General features: G+C 44.4%; 2 protein-coding genes across 2 annotated transcripts in view; one reads left to right on the plus strand and one right to left on the minus strand.

The window, feature by feature from the left end:
* RTKN2 (rhotekin 2) overlaps positions 1-7,849 on the minus strand; it is a 46,080-nt gene extending 38,231 nt beyond the window's left edge. The window contains exon 1 of the mRNA XM_009906102.2: positions 7,768-7,849. Coding sequence (XP_009904404.2) covers positions 7,768-7,818 — 51 coding nt within the window. The 5' untranslated portion in view covers positions 7,819-7,849. The remainder of the gene's footprint in view (positions 1-7,767) is intronic.
* Positions 7,850-9,780: 1,931 nt separating this feature from the next.
* ZNF365 (zinc finger protein 365) lies at positions 9,781-25,212 on the plus strand. The gene is made up of 4 exons (XM_009906103.2): positions 9,781-10,881; positions 18,782-18,962; positions 21,026-21,063; positions 23,934-25,212. The coding sequence occupies exons 1-4, from the start codon at positions 10,157-10,159 to the stop codon at positions 24,178-24,180; spliced, it is 1,191 nt and encodes a 396-aa protein (XP_009904405.2). The 5' UTR covers positions 9,781-10,156; the 3' UTR covers positions 24,181-25,212.
* Positions 25,213-25,306: the final 94 nt, after the last annotated feature.

The raw sequence follows: 25,306 nt of genomic DNA on the forward strand, positions 1-25,306 counted from the left end.
AACAAATTAAATACCTTACTGTCATGCACTTCTGCATCAGTTTTGATTGGATAAGGTGAAAATTAATCATCTGGCCAACAACAGTAAGCTGAAGCCTAACCCTATCAAGATGAAAGCAACAGCAAGAGAAAACTTGTAGGTTCCATTTTACATGGCTGAGCAGTGTGAAGCAGGCACCTTCTCTACGTTAGTTATGGAGTCAGTCACTGAAGACGTCATCCTAAAACATGAAGGTGCCTAAAATAACTAGGATGGATCATCCTTCCCTTTCTGTGATAATTAGACACAGAGACCAGAACACCTTACAATAAACTCTTATCATTTAAAGTGTTCTCAGATTAATTTTACCCTTAAGAGTTTGCTCATCTGCTCAAGGCCTTTTAAGATTCCGCAGTCTTCTCTGAACTGTTCTAATGCTCCAAATGGCACCGAGGCCACCTCTCTGTGCAATGGTATTAACACAACACTGACATCAGGTGCTTTTTTTTAGTTATTTCACAGTCCTGTAGGATTTCTAAAAAGAAATTATGAAAGGCTGGAAAAACAAAAGGAATTGTTTTTCCTTTTCCCAGCTAGGAGTCTAGAAATTGGCTCCACCCAGTAGTCCTGATGTCAGCCCGCTCTTGAAATGTCTCCGGGTTAAATTACTGTAGCCTCTTTAAATCACCACACATGAGATAAATGCACTCTAAATACATAACAGAAATACTAAGCTACAAAATCCATCCCCATCTGAATTGGAAAAACAATTCACACCATTATGAAAAAGCAGGGGCTGAGTAGCAAAGATGAGTAACAGTTTACTTGAGGTTGGTTTGTCAGAGATTTCTATCGTCCTTCTAACTATTTCATGGCCTGTTAAATGAGCTGAGACAACACTTCATGCCACTCTTGGCATTTAAAATTATGAATTATGGTAACAATAGAGAGCACCTCCTGTTTTTACAGAGAATTGAATCTGGACGAATAAAAATAACTAGTTCTGCCTGGATGCATGCATGGCTTACACACATGCACACATTTATTTGTTTATTTTTAAAACCAATTTGAGTTTTAGGAAGCTGTTTCTAGCACTTGATTCTAACCGTCTGTTTGTACAGTGTCATCAAAATGTAATCAGGCTCTCTAAAGAAAACCAAACAAAGAGCAACTAAATTTTTCATAACAGGTTCTCTAAACAGCTAAGACAGACCCAGAGTGGAAGTTATCCCAGTCTGGTCTGGAACAGAGAGGAACACCTTTTGAAAGATAATTCCCAAATCATTTGTGCAAACAGCATTTGTGCATTAAGGCCTGCACTAGGTAGTCTGAACCGAGTTAAAATATCTGCTATCTCTCAGAATCAGAGAATCATTTAGCTTGGCAAAGACCTTCAGGATCATCAAGTCCATTAACCTTATTCTACCAAGTCCACCACTAAACCATATCCCAAAGCACCACACCTACATGGCTCTTAAACACATCTAGGGATGGTTTAAAAAATCATCCTGTTTCAATGCCTGACAACCCTTTCAGTGAAAACATTTTTCTGTTGTCCCGTCTAAACCTTCCCTGGCGCAGTTTGAGGGCATTCCCTCTTGTTCTGTCACTAATTAATTGGAAGAAGAGACTGACACCCACCTCATGACAACCTCCCTTCAGGCTGCTGTAAAGAGTGATGAGGTCTCCCCTCAGCCTCCTTTTCTTCAGAATCAACATCCCCAGTCTCCTCAGCTGCTCCTCTCTAAGACTTGATCTCTGATCTTATTCTCTCCCTTTTCAAGAATGTCTTTCCTGACCCTGCCCAGCAGCAATCTCTTCAACACTGACCACCCTACTTGCATATACAAGCATTAGATTTTGTGAGGGAAAATGGGAGCAAAAGCAAGCAACTACCTAATATGCAGACCACTTTTAATTAATTTATTTCATATTGTGCACACTCACACCTCAGCCTTATTTTTTTTTCTTAAATACTCCTGCTCTGTCATAGTCTCTTTCAGGCCTGTATCAACTTCCATCTTTAAAATACCAGCCCAGAAGGGAGCTTTGAAAGGCATGAGTGGGTTGTTGCTCCTCAGCTGCCCTTTGTGTCACTCAAAGTCCCTCTTCAAACATACATCTCTCCCCACACTTCTGGTGAGGGGCATGTTCTTTCACACACGTGTTGTTACATCTGCCTGCTACACAGACAAGGACATGCTCCTGCTGAAGTGATTTAAATGGGTGATTGGCACCAACAGGCACTGAAGCACCCAGAACTTTGTTGGCAGCTTTCATGGAGGCAGCACACACATTCCTGATCTGAACAGGTTTTTCTCATCACTGCTCCAGGCACACAAATTTTTAGGCGTTCCTTCTAAATTATCTTACTACGTGGCACTGCTAAGTTGGTGAAGAACAACTACATCTTTGACCATTTCAGAGGTGATAAATTTCATACATAATTGGCACCATACTGGTTTGTGTGCTGCCAACTGAATTTTACTGGAGTCTTCTTGGTAGCTGGCTTAGAAAGCCATCCATAGCAAACAGGCTTCTCCGGGCTACATCTCTGAGCAACCAGATTTTTTTGAAGGGATGAATCGTTCTCTTGTTGCTAGTGGTTTCCACCTGTGGGCATTTCTAAACTAAATTTATGGATCTAACCAAATAGTCTGAGTTCAGGACAAAATGTTTCACCAGAGAAGACGAAGCTGACAATGTGCCCTAACAAATCCGGAGTGGCACAACAGCTTTCATGTAAGCCTTGGAGAGAAGCATGCCGGGAAGGCCCACCTGAGTTTAACACAGGAATTACTCAGTCTGGAGATGGGAGCAAGCCTAATTTGGATGGGATCAGTTTGGGCTCTGTTCCTCCCTGTGGGAGGATCCTTGGCTGCAAACTATATACAGTTAACAGCCATCTGGGGGCAAGAAATTTCAAGAGAAGACAGAAAGCACCAAGCCACAATACTTTTTTTCCTCTTCCTTTGGTGAAGACATTCTGCCAGTTTCTAGCCTTATATGGAGCTAGAAGTGTCTAGTCACACAGCCTTCAAGACCTTCTGCCTGAAAGACAGTTGTGCATGTGAAAACATCTACTTTCAGGAATCTTTTCACATTATCAATTGTTACTTATCTTTCAAACGATAAGTTCCTGTGTTTTCACTGTAGATGTGGCAAGGGCAGGAGCATGATATTTCCCAAGGACTGCACCTTTTCCTTATTTCATTTTTCCAAGGATGCTTATCTGTTAAAATGGTGGTGTCTGTTTGTTTGCTACCTCTGTGTGTATCTTTAGTTCATTGCACTTTTTAGCCCCTGTGAATGAGATTATGTCATTGACTTCAGAGTCACCTTTTGAAAAGAGTCTGCTCGTGTGTAAAACCATTACCTGAAGCTGCTCACATGCTGATATTCAGTGCCTTCAAAGGGGTAAATATTAAAGAAAGTCCATCAAGAGCAGTGCTCATTAACAGCAAAAATTAAGCTGTCCTTTGAAGAACAATGAATTTATGCCTCACTTTCCACTACAGAAGACATTGTGTTAACACAGATATTCATCACAAAATACTCGATGTAAATAAGGACCCATGTCGGCAGCAAGCTAGCACCTATGTCTCCATTAATATGTACCATTTAGACAGGAGCAGGGCTGTGGTATGATGACTTGCTTTTGTGCTGGCCACATGTGCTCAGGTGAATTTCACCCTCTGTGTCTAACAAATTTGTGTCTTTGAGACATGCAAGCTGTGGTGGAAGAGATGAAGGACTTTGGAATGCCTGTGCAGGCATGTTGCTTCTCTTGCCCAGTTTGATCTGTTGCTTGACTGTAAAATTAATACTGGAACATTGCCAGGAAAGCTAAAACACCAGAGAGAGCCAAGCTCTTTCATCTTACTAGTGCTTAGGAAGAAGTAAGTGCTCTGTACTTTCCTTCTAAGCCTGTCCCTTTAGTGTAGATTCTGACCTCCTTCACTATACAGAAAACTTAAGTAATCCCCTTTCCAGTCATTTGGAAAACTCTGTTAGTTCCCCCACTTCAGTGTCCTGCCCAGTTGCAGGAACCTCCAGCCTACCAGTATTCTCCCAGGACAGCAACAGCTGATCCTCCAGACCTTTACACACCATGCAAAATAGAAAATGAACTGCTCCTGTGAATATCAGAAAAGAGGAGAGACTGTGAAGGAACAGAAGCAAGTTGTCCCTAAACATCCAATAAAATATTCTTTCATAGTGCATTAAGGATGAAGGTCTGAAATGTCTTCTGTGTTCCTATGGGATAGTTGGTGTCTGTCTTAGCTGTAGTGGGTGGAGGCTTTACCTGATTGGTTTGGTGTTGGTTGTTGGCATGCTCTGCTTTGTTTTCATGTTTTGTTGAATTAGGCTATATTTCAAAGGCACATTCCTGACAGCTCTGATGTGAGCTGCTATCACATGGCCTTTAGTGGATCTTTTATCTGTAAAAGAGATGTAACGTAGTTCTCCCATACTTTCCTGCTTCTGTGAAAATGCAATTCTCTCTCCTCAGCATGTGCCTTATAGCAAGACTAAATCTTTCATGTAGATGCACCAACATAACATTCCCATCTGATGGAGTAATTCCCTACTTGGTATTTGCAAACAAATATAAATATACCCTGACATTATTTTCTACCACCTGAGGAACTTTAAACAGGGGTGAAAATGATCCACCCCTGAACATGGTCACTTGCTGTGCTTTCCTTGTGATGCTAATACATCTATTCAAAGCCAAATGCAAACTCCAGAAAGGGAATACCTTTGCTTTAAAGGCAACTGGCTCTCACCTCGACAAAAGATATTGCTGCAAAGTCCCCGCAGAATAGGGAAAGGGCAAGCACAGCTCCACCTCTTCCCACAGGGCCTGGGACTGCCCTCCACACATACTTGGATACGGCAAAGAGATGAATTTGCCACCAAACACTTTTCTTTGTATGTCTCTGCCTGTGTAAATGAAAAACTTTGAAATCCCAATACATAGGATTAGACATCAAAGCAACTGATTAGTTATAGGTGGCAATTTTCAGTCCTTTTACGAACTTTTTGGTCACTTTTATTCAGTTGGGAAATCAAAGTGATTTATTTCCCTTGTAATTCCTTGAACATGGAAGGCATGTGATATGAACTTTTAAAAGCAATATTCCTTGCCATCCAGTGTCTGGTGCAGAAAGAACACTCTCAGAATGAAATAGTTTGAAATGCACCACAGAAAGCCTCTTTCCTTCCTGGTGGGTGTGGGTGCCTGTGGCAGTAAAATAAACTTTGTTGTATGTTTGATGTCTGCTGAATACATCTGCATGCAAAGCTAATACAAATCCAAGTCTAAGGCACCATTTCTGCAAAAGTCACTAAAATACCTCTTTCAAGTTTCTAAAGTCTTTCCTCAGATTTTACTACTTGCTTGTTACTTCTGCTCAATAAACAGAGAGAGGTGGATTGTGAACTGGTTGAAGTAGTTTTGGTCAATGGGACAGAGTCTAGTTGGAGGCCTGCATCAAGCAGAGTACCTCAGGAGTAAGTACTTGGACCAGTACTATGCAATATACTCATCAATGACCTGGATGAGGGCACAGAGTGCACTGTCAGCAAATTGGGAGGAGCTGCTGACACACCAGGAGGCTGTGCTGCCATTCAGGGAGACCGGGACAGGCTGCAGAGCTGGGTGGGGAGAAACTGAATCAAATACAACAAGGACAAGTGTAGAGTCTGGTATCTGGCAAAGAACAACCCCACAGACCAGTATAGGTTAGGAACTGACCTGCTGGAGAGCAGCATGGGGGAAAGGGATCTGGGATCCTGATGGAAAGAAGGATGGCCATGAGCCAGCAGTGTGCCCTTGTGGCTAATAAGGCAAATGACATCCTGGGGTGTATTAGAAGGGGTGTGGTTAGTAAGTTAGAGGTTCTTCTCCCCCACTCTACTCCACCCTGATGAGGCTGCATCTAGAATATTGTGTCTAGTTCTGGGCCCCTCAGTTAAGGACCTCAGGGAACTGCTTGAAAGAGTCCAGCACAGAGCCACAAAGATGATGAAGGTAGTGGAACATCCCCCTTATGAGGAAATGCTGAGAGAGCTGAGCCTCTTTAGCTCAGAGGAGACTGAGGGATGACCTCATCCATGTTTATAAAGATGTGAAGTGCTACTGTCAGGAGGCTGGAGCCAGGCTCTTGTCAGTGATGTCCAATGATAAGACAAGGGGCAATGGGTTCAAGTTGGAGCATGTTCTATGTGAATGTAAGGAAAAACTTTTTCACTGTGAGGGTGAGAGAGCACTGGAACAGGCTGCCCAGAGAGATTGTGGAGGCTCCTTCTCTGGAGACATTTGGGACCTGCCTGGATGTGTTCCTGTGTGACCTGCTCTAGGTGATCCTGCTCTGGCAAGAAGGTTGGACTGGATGATCCTTCGAGGTCCCTTACAACCCCTAACGTTTTGTGATTCTGTGAAATAATAAATACAGATAAGTTTCAGCAGTTCAAATAATGTGCATTTGTGGTTCATGCTCAAACACCAAAAAACCCTCATTGCTTCCCAGCATACAAATCAACTGAGCTCAACAGAGGTAGCTATTTTGGGCATAGCTTTAACAGCAGGACTGGGGGGAGCCAAACTCACAATCTCATCTGTATCCAGTGGTAACGGACGTGCAGTTCTGTGCCTCTATCTTTACATGCCCCTATACAGCTTAGTAAAACGTGCCCAACAGAAGCTCTGTGCAGATTCACATCTCCTATAAACTGGCTAGGTCACACAACAAAAAGCTGGGGGCAGAGAATGGGCCTAAAATTTATGACATACCTTTTCAAAGCAAACCAGTAAACAAACAGAGGAAATCAGAGGCTGCTGAATGAAGCTAAAGCCACAGTAGTGAATCCAGTTCCACGCCACACGAGGAAGGCCCCCACAAACATGCCAGCATGGTGAGCATGAAGGGGAAAGTGGCTGCAAGTACAACAGAAACCGACTCACCTATTTTCTTTGAATGGGATGAAAAAAGAAACCAGAAGATAAACAACTAGAGTAGCTCTGATCTTATAAACCCCATTTTTCTAGCCACCTTCAGTGAAGCAGAATTACCAGCTAAACAAAATGCTGATACATAATCTTCAGGCTTGTAGGAACTGTCAAAATAGGAAGTGGTCACTACAGGACCTAGAAGGGCAGGTAGAGATCACTAACTGAAAAATACCCCACTGAATACTATGACTATTCCACCTTCTGTGCAGCACCAAGCAGGCTGGTACATGCTGGTTTCCTTTAAGTAATTTCTATCCTGGAAATCTTATTACAAAGTGTTTCAAGAGATCTTGTAGGAAAGAGATGCACACGAACAAACTGAATAATGCCTCCCCAGCACCTGGCAAAATTTCACAGATGAGTCATACATTATGGCTGTATAAATCTGGGCTTTGTGCAAGTCACAGATTCCACACACTTCAGATCTAAATCACAGGGCCTGAAGCTCAGGCCTGTAATGTACATCCTCCACTGTAAAATGCACACTTTCTGATATCCTCTCTGAATGCCAAGAGAATGATTGAACTGCACATCCAAATAGGATCTTGAGAGTGGATAACTGAAGAGATGAGGATTTGGATCCCAGTCCAGCAAAATGAATATTTATAGTGGAAACACTGAGAAATCGTGATACAAGAATTTCTGGGGTTAAATGGTTGCTGGATTTCAGATCTAACTGACCAGAACTACATAGTTCAGGCTGTAAATCAATGGGCTCCTCCAAAGGCATCAACATTTTCTGTCTCCAAGACAACAAAGGCTCTCCTTACCATTAGCAGGAGTGGGTAGGTGGGTATCAGCTCTTCTAAATGTGGATGCATTTATGAGCATTAGCACTGAGGACCATACCCTGATATGGAGAAGAAGACAGAAAGGCAATGGGGCACAACAGAGAGAGATAATAGACAACAGTGGACAACAGTCAAGAAAAAGGGGATCAAAACAGGGTCACACACATACATGTGATTCTTACAACATTGGTCTTCTACAAAGAAATAGTTAAAACCCCCAAATTTGGAGGCAAGCATGGAACTACTCCTTCTTGACCACATTGCTGATTTTGGGTGTTGCTTGCCAACAAAAGAAGGGAAAATCACCACATTTAGACAAGGTAATACAGGACAACTAACTCATGCAAAACATTGCAGCCTGGATGGTAGCCCACACACTTTAGAGATGAACTCAAGATTGGAAATACAATTTGAGTAACTTCCTTTGATGTTCCATCTGGTAAATCATTTAGTGGGAATGTCTTAATCACATCAAAGGCATCTATCAGTGCATGCAAATGTTCTCAGTTCTTTAGGTCTCTGCCTGTATACTGCACTCAAAGAACAGCTATATTAGTACTGAATTAAACTTTACTGCAGTGCTTTCTTCCACAGTAATAAAGTCAAATCTGCAGTGTATTACCACTGTGGCCCCAAGCACTAGATTTTAGAAGAGCAATATTTCACTATTACATCAAAAAAAGGCTGCTACTGTACAATGAGCCTTGCTAGTGTTTCCAAAACAATTATAAAAATAGCTATGCATCTGTGGTGTAAAAACAAACAACAAAATCCCCCCCTCTCCCCCCCAAGCAAGCAAAAAACCCCCAAAACCCCCAAACCAAAACCACCACACAAAAAAACCCAAAACCCAACTAAACCAAACCCCGTAAAAGCACATTCTCCTGTTGAGGGGGCCCACTGGCAGCAGGCTCTAACATCAATTACACTGACATAGATCTAGGAGGGATTTAGATCTAAGAGGTTAGATTTAGACCAGCTAAGAGATAGAATTTTTTGGGTTTTTACAATGACAGAGTTGAGGCACTAGAACAGGTTGGCCAGAGAGGTAGCAGAAACTCCATCCCTGGAAATTTTGAAGGTGAGGTTGGACAGGGTTCTGAGCAACCTAATGTAATTAAAGCTGCCCCTGCTTACGGCAGGAAGGTTGGTCTAGATGAGCTCTAAAGGCCCCTTCCAAGCCAAAGCATTCTACGGATCTATGACACTCCTTCCTCATACTCAAAATGGAAATCCCATGATGCTAAATTAGGGTCATATTTACAGAAAAGAAAATAAAAAAGGAAAAGGGGAGGGGAAAAAAAGAGAGTAAATCCTTCTAGCTACTAAAGAGTTTTGTAAAACCTCACAATTCTACTCCTAGCAAGCCGTGGCAGGTTATACCTATCTGCACACGTCAATCTTACCTGGCTGCTTAGACACTTTTAACCTACCCCACATACCCTACAGCGCTCGTTACTTTCTTATGACTGCTTACAGGATCCTGCAGAACCCCAAAATGCCCATATGGCAGGTGCTGAAGGCCTGCAAGGGCAAGAGATGGCTCCCTGGGAGAACAGCCTCCCAGGCCAGGGTGGTGTCGGGTTGATGGTTGGACTTGATCTTAGACGTCCTTTCCAACCTTAACGACTCTGTGGGAAATACGAAGAACACAGGACAGGCTACCCAAGGAAGGGGTGGAGGCCCCATCTCTGGAAACATTCAAGGTCAGGCTTGAGCAACCTGATGTAAGTTGGGGATTGCCCCGTTTACTGCAGGGAGGTTAGATTCAATGACTTTTAAAGGTTCCTTTCAACCCAGCGCATTTTATAATCATATGACCTCGGCTTCCCTTAGCATATAGCTCTCGGTCCGACCCCGTCACCCTCATCCACCCCGAGCCACGCAGAGGCCACCACAGCTCGGCCGACCACAGCTCGGCCGCCCGCTCCGCTCCCCGCCCCGCCCCAGCCCCGCCCCGCGGCGGCCGGGCGGCGAGAGCGTGTGGCGGCGGCGCCGCGCTCGGCCTGATTTACGGCTGTGCTGCAAACGGCCGCCCCGCCGGGCCGCAACGGCACCGGCAACAAGTGAGGTGAGTGCGGGAGCGGCGACCTTGCGGCCGGCTGAGGCCCGAGCCGCGGCCCGGCCCCTCTCCGCTCCCGCTAGGCCCAGGCGACGGCCGAGGCGAGCGGAGTGGACCCGCGTCGCCGAGGCCCTGCGGCTGGCCGCGCCGGGCGGGTGCTTCCCCGGGCGCCGGGAAGAGATGGAGCGGTACTCCTGGTAGCCCCCGGGAAAGTTTCCCAAGTTTGCCGGCGGGCCTGCCGGGTTGCCCCGGCCCTGGGCGGGCGAGGACGCGGGCTGTTCTCTGCCAGCCAGGGCCCTGCAAGGAATGCAACAGACGGCCCGGGATGAAGGTAGGCACTCCTGGCAGGAGCCGCTCGGGAGCGTCAGTCTCCCCTTCCGCTGCCCGCGATGCGGCGACCACACCAGGTTCCGGAGCCTCTCCTCGCTGCGGGTGCACCTGGAGTACAGCCACAGCTACGAGGAGAGAAGCCTCTTGAGCAAGAGCAGCCTGTTCTCGCCCCCGAAGGACGTGGAGCTGCTCTCCCCGCCGGAGCCTACCGCCCAGGGCAGCCTGGGGAGCCCTGGCAGCGCCGTACAACAGAAGGGTTCCTACCTGAATTTCTGCGAGGCGACCTGCGAGAGCTCGAAGCGCGGGCAGCCTCTGGAGGTGGAAGCCGAGCGGCCCGGCTCCTATGTTGCGAACTATGTGTCGGCTGAGTCGCCCAGCGAGCACATACCCAAAGCCGGCCTCTCGGGCGCTGACTCCAAAACCTTCTTCGAGGCACACGTTAGAGAAAAGTTTAACAGGATGGTAGAGGCCGTGGACAAAACGATCGAGAAGCGAATCGAGAAGCTTACCAAAGAGCTGGCCCAGAAGACGGCAGAGCTGCTAGAGGTGCGGGCAGCTTTTGTGCAGCTGTCCCAGAAGAAGCAAGAGGTGCAGCGCCGGGAGCGGGCCCTGAGTAGGCAAGTGGACGTGGCGGTGGAGATGATCGCGGCCTTGAAGCAGCGCCTTAGCGAGTCCGAGGAGGAGCTTCACCGCAGAGAGGAGTAAGTGGGACGGCGAGGGCCGCTGGCTTTGTGCCGGCGGGCCAGCCCCTCTGCGAGGGGGAGAAGAGAGGGCACGGGTCGGTTGCTTGCTGATTATGAAAGGGCCTGGTGCTGACCATGTTCTGATCGCTGTATTTCTAGAGTTGCAGCCCATGGGACTGCGTTCCCCGCAAAGCAAGGGAAGCTCCTCGAACAGCTGGCTTTCGTGCTTGACTACCCCAGTGACCAACTTTTACACTCCAACACCAGTGTTGGCTTCCTGGTTTCATGGGTCTAGGGACAAGTATATGCTATCATCAGCATGTAAGCCGATTTACATGACACATCTACTCCATTATCTTTTTAAGCAGAGATGGGTGGGTAAGTGCTGGAGGAAGTATGTAAGAGCAATGAATAGCACTTCTTCGCTGAAGTCCTTCCACCATGGTCAGTAGGCTGCCTGTGGAGTGGGATAGTCACTTGTGCAGCAGCAGAGCTCTAGCAGAGACAGTACTGAAAAGGCCATGTCCAAGTAGACATTCTGGATGGACATAGAACTGTGAAAACGGGATCATTTATATGGGAATGGGAAGCAGATGCTAGAGACATTCTTAGTAATCTAAGCCATCTAAAAATATGTTCATGATGCATTCATTAAAAATGTAGTGATAGATTATGTATTATTTATATGTGAACTACTTAGTGTACTCGGCACTTGCTGAAACCTTTCAGGTTTTTCAGAGCAACATAACTTATTTTGGGGGAATGCAAATAGAGAGCCTTGGTAATGCAGTGCCTCTAAACCAATTCTTCAGCTTACAAAGGAAAGATGAGAAATTCTAGTTGCCATGACACTGATCTTAGAAGAAATAAGTAAGGTCGTGTAGGAGTTCAGTGTAGGAAGTTTGGAGGGCTTTCATCATTCCTTCCTGTAGTCTAAGGACCATAAAGAAAAGATGTCGATGGCTCCGACATCAGCAGGATTCACCTATCTTGAGGCAGTGCTGTAGATTTCCCAGAAAAAGGGAAAGCAAAGGTGGTGGTATCTGAGTCTCTGGCATGTGTATCTTCTTTGAAGGGATATTCAACAGGATCTCTTGATTTTTGAAACACCAGGTGATCTTCATGGGAGAGAAGATTTCTGCAGTGTTGATTAAGGGAGTTTGTGGAAAAAGAGTAAGGATGAGATAGAATTATCTGGGTATGATATGGGAACGACAGCAAAGGACACTCTTCTCTGAACAGAAGACAGCAAAAGCTGCAATTGAACTATATTAGGAAGAGGCTGCCTGCCCCCTTGGCAGTCTGATTACTAGCAGCATTGGCAGGCTGTGGGTCTGAGGCCAGAAGAGACTGAACACATTGCTAGGCTCAGAAAAGGGGTGGGAGCTCAAATGATGACTCTTACAACTCTAGCCACCTCTAAAGGAGGAAAATGAATGGGTAAACAGACGAGAAGTATCTCCTAAAATGGTTTTAAAGGGAAGACTGAAGGTTACTTGGTAAGAAACACTAAAGAGTCAGCTGCACAAGAGACTTCACCTGAGTATCCAGGGTATTCTTCTAGGACCATCACTAGCTTGCTTGAGCTTACTTGGAAGTAAAACCAGCAACAGAAATGATTGCACAGTAGTGTGTTAGTTCTAAAGGTAAATGTGACTACTGTATGCTTGAGGTTGAAAGAGATCAGTGCAGAGTACTGAGAGAGGAAAAGGAGACTCATGTTCTTGCATGTGCCTCTGCCTAGCCCCAAAACTTTGCCTCTTAGAAGTCAATATGAAGGTACTGTGAGGAGACTAGGAGGGTAGGAAGGGTGTAAGAATAGGTAAAGTTAATCTAGAAAAATCTGAACATCTGTTACTGTTTCCTCAGACAGTTGGACGCGATGATCTTGAAGGTCTCTTCCAACCTGGTTTATTCTATGTATGTATGTATTCCTGTGTTTCCCATCTTAGGGCATAACAAGGGATAATGCCATAGAAAAATGCACTCTATGGCTTTCCAGTTGAAATGGGATTGTGCAACTAGCAAATTGAGAAGAAGGGTAGGTATAAACAATGCTTTTTAAAAGCAGAACTAAGGGCAGGTGTTCAGATTTGAACCTCTGAAAATGCCTGGGAGACACAGCTAGCAGCAGGGAGGCCCTGAATGGTCTGCTTGGCTAGAGGGGGGAAGAAAGGATGTTCATGACTTTGGTAACAAGAGTGTAACTTGTCTGGTTTTCTCACAGACTGGTGGTAAACTCGGAGATCCTGGCTAGATAGTCTTTTATGTGTTCAAAAACTTACTTGGTGTGCTGAAACGACTTTCTCCTTCACAAAAAAATAAAAAAGGAGAATCTTAACTTTGGCTTTGATTTCTGGAAGTAGTCCAGATGATTAGAAAGCCAAACAAAAGTGCTTAATGGAAACTGCAGAAGCAGGAGTTCTCACTGCAGATTGTGGAGAGTCAAACAGAGTCCTTAGGGACTGCTCTGGTACTTGCTGACCTTCAGAAAGAAATGCTTTAATCAGTTTCTTTGGATTATTTTTTTTAATAAGCAATCTTGTGAATACAGATAACTCTTTCTAAACCCAGAACTGATCCTGAGCCACTGTAGCTGAAAAGTTGTTCCTCCTTCCAGGAAGGAAAAAGAAAACCTCATCTTCCCTGAAACCCTGCCATGTCCTGTTTCTAAGTAAAGGAAATCAGTCTTCCCTGACTTTCAGATAAAGTCACAGAAACTTTTTTGGAGGCTCTTCCAGAGAAAAAGCTGAAAACTTTTAGGGGGGGTCACTTCATGTAACTCTTGAAAAATAAGTGTTCTGATAAAGAAGTTACAGATGCTTACACTGAGCTTGTATTTGAGTACTTCTCCCTGTCCACCTACTCTGGCAGTGTTTTACATGAATGGACAATCATCATCAGTGATCAAGTTGCTCCATTACTCTGAATTTAGCACATTTTCATCTTTATAAAATGTGCCCAGATAAGCCAGGGACATATCTGGGCTGTTAGGCTAGATCTGCCTGTACATGTAGAAATGAAAGAGTTAACCAGATATGGAAGGTAAAAGAGGATGTATTTGTGGGCTTAACCATCACTCCTGACCTGTAAATTTGCTATGGAAAAAAAGAAAAAGAAAGTTAGTATTTCAGAAACTTCCTGTTTAGAAGGGTATAGAACACAGTGATGACATCCAAAGTGCAATTGTACTGTACAGGTCTGGTTTCTGGATCTGACTGTCAAGACAGTCTTGAGAAGACTGAGGGGGGATCTCATCAATGCGTATAAATATCTGAGAGGTGGGTATCAAGTGGAGGGGGCCAAGCTCTTTTCAGTGCACACTAATAAGACAAGAAACAGCAGGTTCAGGCTTGAACATAGAAGATTTCATCTCAACATGAGGAGAAACTTCTTTACAGCGAGGGTGACAGAGCACTAGAACAGGCTGCCCAGAGAGGTTGTGGAGTCTCCTTCTCTGGAGACTTTAAAAACCCACCTGGATGTGTTCCTGTGTGGACTACCCTAAGTGATCCTGCTTTGGCACGGGGAGTTGGACCCAATGCTCTCTTGAGGTCCCTTCCAACCTCTAATGTACTGTGATAGTGTGACACATAGGAAAGCTAAGGGAAAGGACAAAAAGTGCACTAACAAGAATTATTTGATTAGAAAGCCCTAAGAAGGTTTGAGGAGAGAGTAAAATTCTCTGTTTAAACATCTGTGTTTCCTTAATGAAGAGATGGAGCTCCTCTAGGCCTCACATCTTCCCTTTGTGACTAGCCAAGTGAAGATACTGCACTGCTGTGATTGTGGCAGTCCTCAGCAGAGACTGCAGAGATGGCAGACCTGAAGTCACTGTGACTTCATGGAATTTAATTTCTAGCTCTCTGTTCTACCTGTAAAAGCCTCATATGACTTGAGCATTTTCCTGGACCAAGCACATGAGATGGATGGATACATAAAAAACTGATCGAAGATCTGCATTGTCAGAAGCTGGCTTCTCTGATGGGTTCTCCAAAGCACCAGCAAATCTATAAACCCCATAACTCCATAGGGAGTAAATTCTTCTTGGAGTTGCATTGTTGTTATTCATCAAAGCATCAATTTCAAATAACAGCACTGTGAGGTTTTACTGCTGAGCAGCCATTCCTGTGAGAGGGAGGAATGTTGGTTTAGGCCAGCAGCAGGCACAGGGCTGCCCATTGGAAGAGGCTGTAGGGCCAGTAAGGCTATTTCTACAGAAATACTTGGCAGTTGATTATTTTTTATATATTTCAAATAAAGCCTATAGCAGTCCAACAAAGACAGCCATAAAGTGAAGGTATCTTTAGTTACATGTCATTTTTGTCTCCTTTCCAAAATGGCTCCACTAATATACACACAGGTACATGCTGTTACCTTAGTGCAAGGTCCTCAAAGAGATGAACTGTTTTGAGGGGTAGGACAGGTGGAGGTAACATGCTAAATGTGCTAATATATAATTGAAGTACTGTCACTGTAAGCACAGCAAAGTCTTACAGCAGACACTCGTGTGTCACCTTCATATTTAGCAAGCCAAAAGGCCAAAGCCTTTTTATTATTAGGGGGGGGGGGGGGTAGGGAAGAAAAGTGGATGTTCTAGACAAGCAAGCAGTTACCAAAGACAGGTCTTAGTTCATCAACCTGCCTCAGCTGAGCCCTGGACAGTTTTGATGAGTGATGGCTACAGGCTCATGCTCTCAGTGAAGCTGCTGAGGAGAGGCATGATCTAATTTAGAAAATTTGCCCTGAAAGGAATTACTCAATGTTTGATGAAGGAGCAGAATATATCAAATGCCACAAAACCCAAAACAGCTTCACTTTGCCTCCTTAATCTGAGCAGGAATTAATCAATCAAGCAATTGCCCCACCTTGAATAGGTGCCAGTTATTTTTTGTAATGTGGTGGGTTGAAGTTTCCCCCCATCATTAACTCTTTGCCAGGCCAACTCAGCTGGAAGCAAATGAAGCTCTATTTACAAGCAAAAACTGCACTCTACAATGGAATGCAATGAATATGTACAAAATATACAGTATTTACAATATTACATAGATCTTTACAATTAATAAGCAGCACAAGGACTCCCCTGGCCAAGGACCAGGGGCAGCTACCAGCTTCTCCCTCCCTGCCTCTCCCCTTACCCCCCTGTACAAAAGGAACAAGAGAAAGGAGCAGAGAAGTTAGACTTAGCGAAGGCCAGCCAAAGCATGCAGATTGTCTCTCCCAGGTGAAGCAAAACCAGCCAAGATCAGAAGAGAAAAAGGGGGAAGAATTGTTATGGTACAGCTCATCTTATTCCAGACATTTAGCCAATGAATTTGTTTAGAATAATCTTTGGTTTTCCTTTTTACACCCAACAGTGATTTACTTCTATTTTTTCTACTTGAAATCTGTAACTGAATTTTAAAGGCGTAGCCTAAAACCACGGCAAGCATTTGAAGTTATGGTCCTCATCTGGAAGCCACATTCAGCAGTGTCTTAAACAATTTCACTTTGTCTGCTAATAATAGAGCAACAGCATTAATGTAGTACACTGCCATATGTCTGACAGTACTTTCTGTAACCAGTCTAATGTCACTGTCAGCTCTGGCATAGTCTGGAAAGCAAGGGCTATTTCAGAATAACTGTGCTGTGTGTAGTTAATCTTGCCAGTAGCTTCACCTTGACTCTGCAATGAATGAATTATCTGTACAAGTTCAAATCTCAACAGTGGGATTAAGAGTTGGCTGTTAGAGATCACTGCAATTTATGCTTTAAAACAGCTTTCCTTACAATATTAATTTCAGTTGGTTTGATTTTGCTCTAAGTAGGATATGACCATAATTATACATTATCCTTCCACCCTCAGTTCCAGGTGGTCCCACTCAGTCTTCCCTTTCATCTTCCCACTTGAGATAGGTTCAAGTGTAGCATGACTATCCCACAGGATGGCTCTGAAATAAAGCATTTTAATATTCACAGTGCCACCCCAGTACATTCAGGGCTCAGCCCACTCAATGGGTGCAACTTGTAGGACAATAACTTTCTCTGAAGAGAGGAGGTGTGAACTTCGTAAATCCAGTATGCTCACAGTGGTGTAGGAATGTGAAACCACAAACTAATGAGGAACAGTCCTCAGCCCAAACTCTGATGGGATGATGGATAAGGTCAGTGGTGGTAATGAATGCACACATTTAAAGTATTTTTCACAAGTGAATCACTTGTGAAATTGTCACATAAATTGTTACTGTACTAGGAGTGTGCTCTCTTCAGCAAAATAAGTATTTGATGTTAGGCAGAGTTATTCTAAATGCTGTTCTCTAAAGGGGTTTGATACTTGGGTGCAGAATCCATGTAGAGCCTCATGCTTGTCTCCACCTACAGAGCAGTTGCAAGTGTTGAACTTGCAGTAAATAGTCCTCGGACCAGTATTATGCCTCTGTAGGAGGGCTTGGTTGCAGTGTGAGAAATCATTAGCCCTTCTTGTCAGTTGTTAAGGAGCTGGAGCTGTCCCAACCTTTCCCTCTATGCTGTGTGTCACATGCTTAACTGATGAAAGCCATACAAACACTAAGGGTGTCTGCATAGTCCACATGCCACCAACTGCTCCAGTAAAGAAGATCTGCAGTTCACTAGTCCTGCAAGGAGCACTGTGTAATCTAGTGGTAAAGGCAGAGGAATAAATGTTGCCTGGTCAGTCTATGATTTGTCTTGTGCTGTTTCATGACAACAGCCTCCATAAAGCCTTCAGGGTAAGTGTCAAGACAGGCTGCAGTTTTTCTGTGAGGGCAGTTAGGCTGCAATTGAAATGCAAAGCACCGAACTAGTTAAGTCTGATCAACTCTAACAGGTTGACTCCCTGGCCGAGTCCGATTAAAATGCAAGCTTTGGCAGCAAGTCCTCCGTGCCTGCAGTGAGTCCTTCCTCTGCAGTTGTTGGCACTCAGCTGAAAAAAAACAAGTTGCCTGCTGAACCGTAATAAATTTCCCCTGGACTCTAGCTCTGGGAAGAGCTCTTCTCCAGCATGCTGGCAGTACAGGCACCTCCTAGACTGCATCCCCCTTGTCTTTCCCTCTCGCTTGCCTCACCCTTTTGCCACTTCCTGGGCAACAGCAGTGATCCCTCCTCCTGAAAGCAAGACAAAGCAAGAAATCAAACTTTCTCCCTGTTGCCCAATCACAGCACTTTAACAGAGTGGTTTACAGCACAGAATACCTCAATGTTAGCGTAGTAATCTGTAAGTAAACAGATGAGATCACTCTACTATCCATTACAGAAATGTACAGAGATCCGAGCAGCACTGAGCACTATCACAGAACATGAGGGGTTGGAACAGACCTTGAATGATCATCCAGTCCAACCTCCTTACCAGAGCAGGATCACCTACAGCAGGTCACACAGGAACACATCTAGGTGGGTCCCAAATGTCTCCAGAGAAGGAGACTCCACAACCCCTCTGGGCAGCCTGTTCCAGTGCCCCATCGCTCTCACAAAGTTTTTCCTTATGTTCACATGGAACCTCCTATGCTCCATCTTGCACCTGTGGCCCCTTGTCCTATCATTGGGCATCACTGACAAGAACCTGGGTCTCTCCTCCTGACACTCACCCATCACATCTTTATAAACATGAATGAGGTCACCCCTCAGTCTTCTCTGAGCTAAAGAGACCCAGCTCCCTCAGCCTTTCCTCTCAAGGGGGATGTTCCACTCCATCTTTGTGGCTCTATGCTGGACTCTTTCGAGCAGTTCCCTAAGGTTGTTCTTGAACTGAGAGGCCCAGAAATGGACACAATATTCCAGATGTTGCATCAGGGCAGAATAGAGGGGGAGGTGGCCACCACCGTGAAAAACAGGCAAGTATCAGAGGCTTTTTGACAGGGGCAAGACCAGGACCCTTCCCACTATTTAAATGTGGCCTCTTTGCAACATTTCTGTATTGCAGAGAAGTTGTTACTTTCAACCACTTCCTGGAGGAAGCAGCAGAAAAAGAAGTGCGGGGAAAGGCCAGGCTGCAGCACTTCATTGAGAACCTCTTGCAGCGCGTGGATCTGGCAGAGAGGCAGCTAGAATACTACCAAAGTCATCAGCTGGTGTGCAACCACACTGACATCAGTGAGCACGTGGTAAGCCAGCAAAGTCCTTCCCTTCACTGTCACCCACCACCAGAGGGAAGCTACTTGATTGTTTGAATACAGTGGGTCAGGCTGATTGCTACTCCAGACAGCTCTGGATTTGTAAATGTTCCTTTAGACATGTTTCATTTATATTTCACGTGGCTGCTTCACGAGTGGAAGGAGCAAAGATCATAAAGTAGCAATAGCCAAAGATGGTAAAGGGAGAGCAGAGGATAATGAAATACTTGCCAGATACTTAAATCTTTTTTTCCCCAGCTTTGGTTATTGCTGCTGCTATCATTGCAACAAACACTTTGCTTCATGTCACATAGTGATTTGGAGGTGTTGTAGAAGATTTTCAGGGAAGATGTGGATCCATACAGAGGACATGTCAGCTCGCTGGCAAATTGGCTTGCTTTTTGGAGTTGCCTATCCCAGGATGCTTAGAGATAGTGAATGGATTCCCACAGATTAGAAACCAGACATGTCTGAACCTTGTTTTTTTCTAAATGCAGTATTTCTTTCAAAGGCTTCGTTATTGATACTTAAGCTCTGTATTTTCGCTGCAATGTGTTATATTTACATGGCAAGGGTTAGCTACATGAGTTCCAATGAACATTTCAGATTAAATTAATACCCCTTGCTGCCTGCACTAAAGAATTGCTCATCCTGGGATGTGAGAGGAAAGGCATTTGATCATACACAGCACAGAAAAGTGTGCGATGGTGGAAAGCGAAGGTTTCCATAGCCACTTGTAAGACAAAGAGCTTTAGATAAGACCTGCATAAATGTAGATGTGCTGAATGATTTCAGCACAAGACATCTCAAACAGTGTCTAAGAATACTGAGGGTGAACTGTCAAGATGGGCCTTGGCATTGAGTCACGTTCCCCGGTCTTGATGTGTTTACTGGGCTCCCTGGCTCAGCAGTGTCCCTTAGGGAAGACACTAATTTTTGAGGCAGATGCCCTGCTTTCTGAGTGACTTCAGCATTCCTCTAAGGTGATCCACAGATTCACATATTGCATCAGGTTGGGAGAGACCCTCAAAGGTCATCTTGTCCAACCCCTCTGCAGTCAATTAGATCAGGCTGCCCAGGGCCCTGTCAAGTCTGATCTCGAATCTCTCCCTCCAGAGCCTGGCCTTCAGGATGTAATTACAGAAAAACACACCATGAGATGGCTCTAGATTCCAGCCAAGACACATGACAAGCAGAGTTAGGCTGCACAAAAATCTCTCTGCAAAGCGTGGACAATACCAGGGACAGAGGGAAGGTTTGCAGGAAAATAACCATTTTCAGCTGCCAGATCTGACTAGCTTGGCTCAATGACTTCATAAAATGGCATTCAAGGGCTCAGTTTTGTAGCACTGATGGGAGATGAGTACAAAGAACCAATTTAGTACCCACACTGAGGGTACAGAGCTGACCACCCTTTCCTGACCATCTCCACTCTAAAGTTTTTCCACATTATAAACCAAAGCATTGAAAAAAATGGAGTCATGCAAAGTTGTGCTGGAACTAAGGCTATGCTGTCCCTAGCTGATCTCAGGATTTGGGTTGGAAAGAGAGAAATGTTTGTGTTCCTGCCCTCCACCATTCAGTGCTGCTGTGACCAGAGCCAAGGGCTCTTAGCTGGAGTTTTCAAGCTGCTTGTGTGGGGAAAATGTATCACTGCAAAACTGAAGGCTCTGTTAGAATGTTAATTTAATACAGCTTATTCAGGCACTGTCCTTTACTAATTATCTTGAACACAATAATTACTTTTAATTGTATCTACACTGTTTATTCTAGTGTGAAAGATGTCTGTTCAGCCCACCCTTCCTTAGCAATTTACTGTTGATGATAGTTCCATTAAAAAAATACCAGGGAAAAAAATTCAACCACTTACAACTCACAAATTTTAAAACCAGACAGAATAGGATGGAGGAATAATCTGTAAAAGGGTTGGGGTTTTTTCATTTTCTTCCATGAACAGTCTAGTTTTAACAGCAGGTGAGAATGGAGATATGATTTTGAAGACTTTAATTACTTGATAATGTAATATTAATAACTTGTTTGTCTTTTCTTTGCAGTTTACAGACATTTCATTAAATAAGAAACCCAGATGCCTGTATGTATATCTCTTTTTATTTCTCTCTCTTAAGTAACTTGACATGCCTTTATTTCTGCTTTTGTATTTCACCTTATCCAAAAGCCTGACTCAGGGTAGGTTTGGACCGGGTTCTATACCTGAGCATGAGCTGTATTTACATTATGTAATGGTGGAAAGCCATATTTCTGCTAAATCAAAGCTAAAATGCTTAGTCAATGAATGACCCTCTTCCTGCTGACTATTGTAGCCTATTGCAAAGCTATAGTAGTTGAATCTCTTTAGCAAACACAGGCCAAGTTTTGGCTGAAAATATGTTTAACATTCTGTAGGAGAGAGTCAGTTGTCACTTCCTAACTGACACTGTTGACTTCAAAATCACACGGAAGCAAACAAATGCCCTAGCAGAAAATGGGCTCCATCAACATCTCAGGTTACTCAAGCTGAGTAACTGTCCTGGGAGCAGCAGAGCAAACTGGGGGGTGGTTTCCCACATCTTTGCGACTCTCATTAGTCCCAGTGGCTGGCTCAGAGGATGATGCATGCTGCTTGGCCAAGCAACAGACAGTGCATCCTTCCTCAGGGCAACCTTTCTTAGTTGGGACACAATTTGGGGCCTTTTCCCAGTGCCACAGAGCTTGTTGCATCACCACAGGTCTGGATCTTCTGCATCCCTGCCAGATTTGTTTGTGGGTTCAAGAATTAGGGGAAGACTGAGAGACACATGAACAGATGGATGGGTTGGGAAAGAAACTAATATTACAATGTATATCCTAGTGGGTTAGGGGTGGACCTTTTCACTCTTTTGGTTGGTTTTGGTTTTCATACATATTAGTCCTAGCAGGCAACTGGCCATATTTCAGCCTCTCACAGCCACTTGTATCACAGAATTGCTGTTTTCATAGAATCCTAGAATGGCATAGGTTGCAAGGGACCTCAGAGTTCTCCTACCTCCCCACCATGGGCAGGAATACCACTGAACTAGACTCAGCTGCTCAAGGCCTTATCCAGCCTGGCTTTCAGCACTCACAGGGAGGAGGCCTCCATAGACTCCCTGGGCAGCTTATTCCAGAGTCACACCACCCTCATACAGAAAAACTTCTTCCTTCCACCTACTTTTCCTCAGCTTAAAAACATTCTCCCTTGTCCTGTTGCTAGACACCCTTATGAAAAGTCCCTCTGCAGCCTTCCTGTAGAATCCCTTCAGGCACTGGAAGGCAGCTCTAAGGTCTCTGCAGATTCATCTCCTCTAGGCTGAACACCCCCACCTCCCTCAGGCTGTCCTCAGAGTAGAGGTATTGTAACATCTTGGCCCTTGGATCATCTTTGTGGCCCTCCTCTGGATTCACTACAACAGTTCTGTGTCCTTCTTATGATGGGGACACCAGAACTGGATGCAGTATTTGAAATAGGCTCTCACCAGAGCAGAGTAAAAGCGAAGAATCACCTCTCTTGACCTGCTGGCGTTGCATTTCATGGGCATCTTCATCCATCTTAGATACCTTCTTAACCCAACTGTATAATAGGGACAGACACCCATCTTCTATACCATAAACTCATTCAATTTAAATACAGTTTAGCTCTTTTAGGCAATCCCCTCTGATCTTATTAACTTTGACCACATTCTTGTTTCATCATTCAGCAAAGCAGAGTGACTAACATCACCTGCAATAACTCCTGCATAAGCTTTGGGAATAAATGATGAGACTTTTTCAACAAACCATCTGAGAAAAAGAGAGCATTACATCTTTTAACAGCAATTAATGGGCTGCAGGAAGTGATCACAAACCAGAGAGGTCAGCACTTGTACATTTAAACCATTTCTAACCCTCAGCAAGTGGTCAGAGCCCGGGCCTGCACAGCACAGTGCCTGCAAGTTCCAGCTTGGACTTGCACAGCATTTACCCCACAAAACTTACCCAAAGTGAAGTCTGGTTGGCAAAGCTGCCAACCAGGTAAAACTGTGCTGGAAGTAAGGCTCAGATCCTGTACCATTGACCAGCTCTCTCACTACCTCCCACCAACAAAAGAAGAGGTTTTCTTTCGTGACATAAAGAGCAGGACAGGGTTTGCATTGTGTACCCTTGAACAACCACAACTCTCTCCAAAACTGGTTTTATCAAGTGTGCAATACTGTTTAATTCCCCCAAAGTAACACTACAGATATGTAATTTCCAGAAATAACAAGCTATGGAAAATAGCCCTGTGGGAACCTTTAAGAGATCAAATTGTACAGCAGCACGTGTTCTCTGCTTCAGTCACAGAAGCAGAGCAGATATGAGCTGATGCCTTACATTCCAAGTGCTGCTGTTACACTACGTGAATCTGCTGTAGAATAGTTCAAGATTATGTTAAAAGGGACTGTAATGATCTTACTTAGCTAAACTGTGGAGCTCTGGTTTCAATGTCAAATTTCAGAGCAGAGGGCATAGGTCAGCCTTTGCTGCACCAGCCACCATACTGTCATTCCACTAACCTCACCAGTTTTAGCAAATCCTGCTGGCCTTGAACCACCACAAAGAGCAAAGAATTCAGCTTACTTTGGCCTTTAAGCTTTTATAACATTCTTCTTACTGGTTTCTGTATTCCTCTTGCCCAGGGAGGTTGTGGATGCCTCCTCCCTGGGTGTGTTCAAGGCCAGGCTGGATGAGGCCTTGAGCAGCCAAGTCTGGTTGAGAGATGTCCCTGCCCATAGTGGAGTGGTTGGAGTAGATGATCTCCAAGGTCCCTTCCAACCTAAGCTATTCTATGATTCTTTGATCTTGCAACTCTGTTTTTAACTTTCAGCCTGATCCTATAAAGCAAGGCAATTTCTGTCTTCAGCACTATAGTGTCCTGTCACTCTTCCAGATTGGATAACAGTTACTAACAGTCACTGTTATGAATTTCAGGAGCCGAGGAAGTCAGCATGCTTCATATAACATCCCTGATGCAAGGCCTCATTCCTTTCAAAAAGGAAGAATCTTGTTGAAAAAAGCAAAGGATGAAAAAACCAGCTTGCAGCCAGTGAAATGCTTCCATGAACCAGTTGATTGCCCAAGAGAAATCTGGAGAGCCCAAAAGAAAGGTGAACCAGTCTCCTCTGCCAGGAAAGTGAGTGCAAAATCGAAGATGGGTAAAAAGGCAAAACCGCTATAGGAATGGTTAGCAACATATAGGAATGCAGGAGCTTGGCTTCACCAGAATGGATACTGAATGAAGTCAGCCAGCCTACTTTTTCCTGTCCATCTGGCCATGCCGAAACATCTCAGATACAATCTATAGAAATATATCCAGTATGGAAGGTTTGTATTGTCTGTATGTCATTCCCTCTTTGGGCATTGGGAGAGAAGTGACTTTGTGTTTACATGGAGGATTTTCTATGTATTTATTTGGCTTATTTTAAATTACTGCAGTTATCTTGCTGGGCAGTACTGTGGCTGTATGTTTAATTATTTTAGTGACAGCATGTGGCTTGGTAATTTATTTTCTGTTGGTGCTGTTGCTGAATTTCAGGAGAATCCATTTAATCGGCACTTCAATATTTAATTTTTCAGCTTAGGTAGGTATAAGATCAACAATTAACTGTTACTTGCACAGACATATTTAGCTGCTAAAGGTCTACCTGAGGTGCTTGAAGGCTGTTACAGCAGCAGATTGCTGCTCTGGATTTTCTGCTGGAAGCCCATTTGAGTACATTTCCATACTTTATTACATACATTAAACCATTCAGTTCTGCTGGCAGCCACATTGTCTGATGGGACAAGCTTGGGCTGCTCCAGTGTCTCAAGCTCAGCTTTCAAATTCCAGCAGCTTTATGGCTTTGCTATATGTAGCAGCCTGCCATGTCACTTAGCAAGGAGACCAGAAGCTGGTTCTGCAGCCCTGACAAGCAGAGAATGCACTGAGCTAGAGGAGAAATTCCAGTTCAAGTAAAAGGCTAAAGCAGCATGTGACATTGCATGCCACCTTGTTCTGTGCCTCTGCCTGGGTTTGGGCCTAAAATGGCTATGATCCTAACCAAAATCCTTCACACTTTTATCTCTGAAGAATATATAGGGCTGGGAGACCTCTGAATTTCAACTAAAAACCTAAGGGCAAGGAATTTAGAGAACTGCCTGTGTTTACATTGCTTTGTGCCAATTGAAAGGATCCTTATTTATCAGAGTATTTATCAAGATCATTTTCTGTGTGCAGTTTTTTGGCAACATGAATCCTCGTGCCACGTTTACAGATACGAACATCTGGTCAATGCTAACGATAAGATTTTGTTTTCTCAAAGACT

The sequence above is a fragment of the Dryobates pubescens genome, chromosome 30 (genome assembly GCF_014839835.1).
Source record: "Dryobates pubescens isolate bDryPub1 chromosome 30, bDryPub1.pri, whole genome shotgun sequence".
NCBI lineage: Eukaryota > Metazoa > Chordata > Aves > Piciformes > Picidae > Dryobates > Dryobates pubescens.